Genomic DNA, 6,250 nt, shown 5'->3' with positions numbered 1-6,250 from the left:
TTGTATTTCTTTTTTTTAACACTAACCTTTCATTTAACGTTAGCTAACTACAGTAATATTATGTTTAGACTCATGGTAATGGCCGTATTTAACCAAAGTGAGGTGCAGCCTGCATTGATGAGATATCAAGGTACCATTAACATCAGTTAGTTAGTCCTGCTTCACATTGAGATATGCACACAACCCTGTTGCCAGACCTGAAAAGACAAGGACACGGCAAACATGTGTCACATTGTCTGCTAAACCTAGCCTAGCTAAATAGATTTTAAGCAGTAGCTAGTGTGGACAGGCTAACTCAATTTTAGAAAGTGTTTATGGATTAAGTTATACACAGTTCACATAAAGTTACCATAAACAGCCTCTTCTTCTTCCACATGTTGTGTTTCATATTAGTAAAGGTTTTTTTCTGTAGGTGGCCAAGATGTTGATAATTGGAAGAAGTCAGCTTCACAGATTTTATGAGTGCAGGTAAGTTATACATGGTTTGTAATAAGTCATTAAAGAGGAAATGATAATGTTGTTATTAACTAAGTGATGATTTTACTTCAGTGCAGCAGAAGTTTCTCATACCAGAAAATGCAGCACTGAAAGTCACGGATGAGCAGGGTATAGAGGTGGATGAGGATGTCTTTCCTGAACTTGCAGGAGTCAAAGAGGTGTGTTTTGTCATCTATACAGCTGAAGGTAAGTAAATATATGCTCTGATAGATTTTGTAAGATTTGATTTGTACAGTTACTCCTAAATAAACATTTTTAATTTGTCTAATATCCCGTGGTAACAATCACAAAATGCTGCTTTCATGGCTCAACGGTGAGTTGGATTTATCACATGCATTTCAGACATCCTGGAAACAGAATCATCCAAGAAGCTGCGTGACTGCTCAGACCTAACACACTATGTGACACTCACACCTTGTGGTATGTAAATTGTATATTACCATAATAAAATACAAAATAACCATCTGTTCTCCTGGGAGAAAGTATAATTTAATCAAAGCATACAATTTACTGGCCCTATGTGTATAAATGGTAGCTTTGTTGTGGTTGATTTTTGATTGTATATGCCTTATATTCTAATATTTTTGTTTGTCACCCTCAGATTTGACTGTCCTGAAGCAACATGTGGAAGAGCCCTCCTCTCCAAGTCTAACAGATACATTGTCTGTCTCAACCACCAGCAGTCAGAGCAGTGACACAAGTGATGCCGGACTTCAAATGGTTCAGCCTCTATTGGACAGCATACATGCAAGAAATGTAGATACTAGAGATGGACCGATCCGATATTAGGTATCGGTATCGGTCCGATACTGACGTAAATTACTGGATCGGATATCGGAGAGAAATAAAAAATGTAATCCGATCCATTAAATATCAAAAAAGGACCTCACAAAACTTGCGACACGGCGTAACTTGCCCCATAACCGTAGCACGTCGGAGCAGTGTGCTCAGTGATAGAGCGGCTGTGTGTATTTGTAGCCTCGCTAGCAATCCAGCATTTCATCTCCGAGGAAGTTATCCCAGAGAGAAGTAAAGCAAGTGTGTAAGTTCATCTCTGAATGTTTGTAAAGCGTACCTACCTTAAGCTTAACAACCGATATATGGAGCGACTGCCTCTCTCTCCCTCCCTCTCCTGCCGCAACTTCATGAAACTGATTAATGATCAGCTGATCGGCTTTTCTGTCGCGAGTCCGTCTCTCTTCTTTGTTTTTGGCCCACTTTGCACCAGAAAGAGGAAACCAGCGGCGGAACAACAGCAGCACGTTTAAGCTTGATAAGCTGTTGTTAGAATTTATTTAATATTACTTTCTACACCAGGATCCTTTTCTACGTAGCTGACGGCTGGTAACTGTGCAGGGGCGGATCTAGCAAAGTTTAGCCAGGGGGGCCGATAGGGTATTAACAGGGAAAAGGGGGGCACAGAGACATACTTTTCTTTCTTATTCTCATTTAAAATGTCTAGCTTTTAATAAATAATTATCTGAGTCTTACACCCAAAGTTTTAATCTGATGTAAAATGTATAGAAGTCCATTACTGTATATAGTAACTGTTAAGTCTAATATACCCTAGTAAGCTATAGTACTTTTTCCTTTGGGAACATACCATCTGTGCAGTCTGCAATTCTGTAGAAGAAAGATGTTGAATCCATTTAATTATTCTTGAAAAATAATTTATTTCTGTGCATTTTTTTTTTTTTCATACTGCATCAAATTTAAGTTGATTACGTCGATTAAGCATCATGAGGTGGGGGGTGGTTCCCTTTTTTTTTTTTTTTGCTGGGAGTTTGCAACCCTATTAGTTAGGTTGCTTAATATTTCTGCTAAGTACTCTTTAAAATACCAGAATAGGGAGGAATGTGTAGGTTTAAGTTTATTAGATTGATCAGTGTTGCTGAACTATGAAATATTTTGGGTGCAGTGTATTTTTTTACATACAGGTATAACAGAATAGCTTTAGTGTTGTTGTTTATTTAAACTTGAGTATGACCTTATACAAAATGCAGCAAGATATTAAAAAAACAGTTTTATTGATTAAAAACACACTATATCGGATTAATATCGGTATCGGCAGATATCCAAATTTATGATATCGGTATCGGTATCGGACATAAAAAAGTGGTATCGTGCCATCTCTAGTAGATACATTACTTAATAGACTTGTACTTGACTCTTTAGTTGTCATTACTTGAAAAAGCTTAAACACGAAGATAAAACAGATTACGGAAAAATAATTTGATATAGTATTTCATGTAGTTCATATGTATAATCCACAGATTGAAATCGTTGTTTGGGTTAAAATTGTCTCATTTTTTGTCAATTGTTTTGTTCTTTGTATCAAATGTGTTTAGACAGTGGAGCAGATTCTGACTTCCAAACCAGCAGGGGTGACTGTCATCCATGAGTATGAAAAAACTGGGAGTTTGAAAGATTCCACCAGGCGATTAATGGTGAACATCATTGTAGCTCACATGCGTGAAAAGGAAGGGTAAGAGGAATGATGTTTATTCTATTCATTTTAAAACTGGCAAGGATCTTATCACAAAAACACTTCTGCTTTTGCAGGAGAACTGTAAGTAAAGCAACAAAAGGAGTTTCATGCGCTTGGAATCGTGTCACTCTTCCCATCTTTGAAGGATCCGTACTCCAAAAGGGATATGTGAGTTTGCTCTGCAACTGTAGTGTGTAATAAGACTTGCTCTCTCTCTCTCTCTCTCTCTCCCTACACATATATATAAATATATATACACACTCTACAATGTATGCAATTTCTTTCTTTCTGTAGGAGCATTTCTATGACATTCAGAGCACCAAAGGTTTTCTTGAGTGGCGTATCAAGACTGTGCAACGTCAATCCAAAACCCCCACTGCATCACAGAACAGTGGAACTGAAAGGAGGGCCCACATCACAAAGGACGTTTGGTTTCACTAATGACCAGCAAACAAGAGATCAATGTATGGAAGCCATGTCTCTTCTTCATCACACCACTGACCAAGATATAGTCTTCCAGAAGATGAGAGAGACATTCTACTATCGTCAGCAGATACTCCATGACCCACAAGAATCAGCAAACATTCTTCAGATGTTTCCTCATTTTTGGACACTAAAGGACTGGTAGGTGAACAAATGGGAATCTGAAAATACTTGACTTAAAAAATTGATTTTAATGGACATACTTCTCCTTTGTTAGATTTTGCAAGACTTTGCAATGATGTTTGGAGTAGAGACTGCTTCCAGGTTCCTGGAAAAATGGAACACCAGTTTTAAAGATAAGGTTGCCAGGGAAGCCAGAGACCTTAAAGAGACTTGTCTTCTGAAAAGATTGCTGAAATCTGCCTTGAACGAAGAAATGGATGATGCTGATGAGCCAGGTAGTGTCCTAAAGTAACACTTTATTAGCGTAGTAATTTTAGTTTTCATTTTATTTCATATTTATTTTTCATAAGTTATCAAAAAAGCAGCAGTGTGCATAATGTGTGTATGGATCACTTCTTTTCTGCTCATACCCTCAACCAGTTGTTATATGTTAGTGAAGTTCAGTTCTATCTCCCCGTTTCCAGCATTAGTATTTAACTCCTTAACACTGTCTGCAGAGTGGGACAGCGACATGGCTTCTCTTCTTGTTCTGCTGCACCTTCTCACGCCACAACCAGCTGGAAGGAAGCGGCCAAAGAAGATGAGTGTTGAGAGGCAATAGATCATCTGGTTAACTTTCACAAGGTTTGTCAAGATAATGTGATCCAGTTCCAGATACTGTGGTTCATGGAACACTTTTTCTTAACCTAAGGGTTTATAAAGTGATGCTTTTTTTTGTGTGTTTCAGTCCTGCCAGAGCCTTGAGGATCACCTCATGAACAATGAAGGAAACCCTCAGCCATATCTCCTGGCCACAGGGACTTCAAAAGCACAGGTTTTCAGCTTCTACATAGTCTTGGATTGAAAGCTTCTTCCATGTCAGTCATGCACATCATTGGGTGCATTTGATGAGCTGTTCAAGTGTCACTTCGTTTTCAGTGTGAAATATGAAGACGCTCTGTCCAGCCTGTACACATTTTGCAGACCACTGTGTACAATATTGATGTAGGCACAACAGTGGAAAGTCCAAGAGTCAAAGAGTTGCGAGCAAAGCTGTTGAATAAGTAGTAACCAGGTTATGCATTCAAAATGTTGACCTGTTTTCTCTGTGCGTTATCCTTTGGTACAGCTTTACTTTTGTTCAGACATTTAAAACTAGTTCATGGAATGTATCCTGGCAAAAATTTGAAACTAAAATGTGGTCAGATAGGATGTTGTTTACAATTCTCAAGTTATTCTGGATTTAGAAGACATCTGAATAAGATACATGCTACTGTTAGCACATGTGTTCCTCATGAAACCCCGTCTGACCATGATACCCAACAGTTTAGTAGTTCTCAGTGCTTAAATGATGAAACACCATCCACATCATCACAGTGCCAAAATTCTGAAGCAGGCCCTTCATTCTCAAATCAGAGCAAGGACATGTGTGCCTCCATTATTGCCAGACTTTTAGGAAGTGGTGTACCAAATACTGTAGTTCTTTCTACAGTTCAGAACTTAGAGGAATTTGTGGGAGATTGGCAATCTAATATTCAGGAACAATTATTGACCCTATTACCGAATGACAGTCCCTCCAGATCAGCCATAGCAGATTTATTTAAAAATTTGGACAATCCTTTTAGTCACTTGAATTCTGAAAGCAAATGTAAAAAATATTTTAGAGATAAGTGGGAAATGGTACAGCCAGTTGAATTGCACCTTGGAGTAAGATACGATACTAGACGATGTAGCAAAACTGGAACCTATGAGCAAGTCCCATTAAATGACAAATTCGTGTATATTCCCATATTGAAAACACTCCAGTTCATTTTTAAGAATGAAAGTATTTGTGAGATGATGCAAATATGCACCCAGTCTGACACATATCAGGACTTCTGTGATGGAAGCTACTTCAAAAGTCATCCTTTGTTTTCAGGTAGTAAGTTTGCTATCCAAGTCCAATTGTACTATGATGAATTTGAGTGTGCAAATCCTTTAGGTTCAAAAAAGGGTATACACAAAGTTGGCTGCCTTTACTTCATCCTTAGAAATCTTCCTCCCAGTCTGAATTCGGCTTTAATGAACATTCATCTGGTATCATTATTTTATGCACAAGGCATAAAAAAAATATGGAATTGATGAAATCCTGAAGCCCTTAGTAAAGGACCTGAAAATATTAGAGGCGAGTGGGATTGCTGTTCCATTTGCTAAATTTCCTGTATTTGGTACTCTGGCACAAATTACAGGTGATAACTTGGGGATGCATAGCATTCTTGGGTTTTGGAATCGTTTAGAGCTAATTATTTTTGTAGATTTTGCTTAATTGATCAGTCTTCAGCTCAATCAGTTTTCTCAGAGGATGATCCAAGTTTAACTCTTAGATCACCAATTCTGAATAACCAACATTATAATAATTTGGTAGATGATCCAACATTAACATCTTCATTTGGCATAAAAAGAAAGAGTATACTTAATTCATTAAAATATTTCAATATTGCGGAAAATTTTGCCGTTGACATCATGCATGATATTTTGGAAGGGTTGGTCAATATGAAGTCAAGTTGCTATTTCAATATTTAATTGAATACTTCATCTCTAAAGATAGCTTGTTAAATAGGATATATGCTTTTAATTACGGCTATATGGAAAAGAAAAATAAACCAACGAATATTAACTTGGATCGTGCAGGGCATGGAA

At 37.6% G+C, this 6,250-nt stretch overlaps 1 protein-coding gene across 1 annotated transcript; it reads left to right on the top strand.

Moving 5' to 3' along the window:
• The first annotated feature begins 451 nt into the window (after positions 1 to 451).
• On the top strand, positions 452 to 3,427 carry LOC120442334. The gene is made up of 7 exons (XM_039618741.1): positions 452 to 468; positions 550 to 684; positions 841 to 918; positions 1,100 to 1,254; positions 2,847 to 2,983; positions 3,061 to 3,154; positions 3,281 to 3,427. The coding sequence occupies exons 1-7, from the start codon at positions 459 to 461 to the stop codon at positions 3,425 to 3,427; spliced, it is 756 nt and encodes a 251-aa protein (XP_039474675.1). The 5' UTR covers positions 452 to 458.
• The last annotated feature ends 2,823 nt before the right edge of the window (positions 3,428 to 6,250 follow it).

This window comes from Oreochromis aureus, linkage group 10 (assembly GCF_013358895.1).
Source record: "Oreochromis aureus strain Israel breed Guangdong linkage group 10, ZZ_aureus, whole genome shotgun sequence".
Lineage (NCBI taxonomy): Eukaryota > Metazoa > Chordata > Actinopteri > Cichliformes > Cichlidae > Oreochromis > Oreochromis aureus.
Note: the sequence above shows the minus strand (reverse complement) of the source record. Positions and strands in the feature narration are given on the sequence as shown.

Bases quoted from the DNA above. Each gene is read 5' to 3' on its own strand.
- LOC120442334 (XM_039618741.1), top strand. The intron at 685-840 runs GTAAGTAAATAT...CATGCATTTCAG, and splicing joins TGTCATCTATACAGCTGAAG to ACATCCTGGAAACAGAATCA. The intron at 1,255-2,846 runs GTAGATACTAGA...AAATGTGTTTAG, and splicing joins ACAGCATACATGCAAGAAAT to ACAGTGGAGCAGATTCTGAC.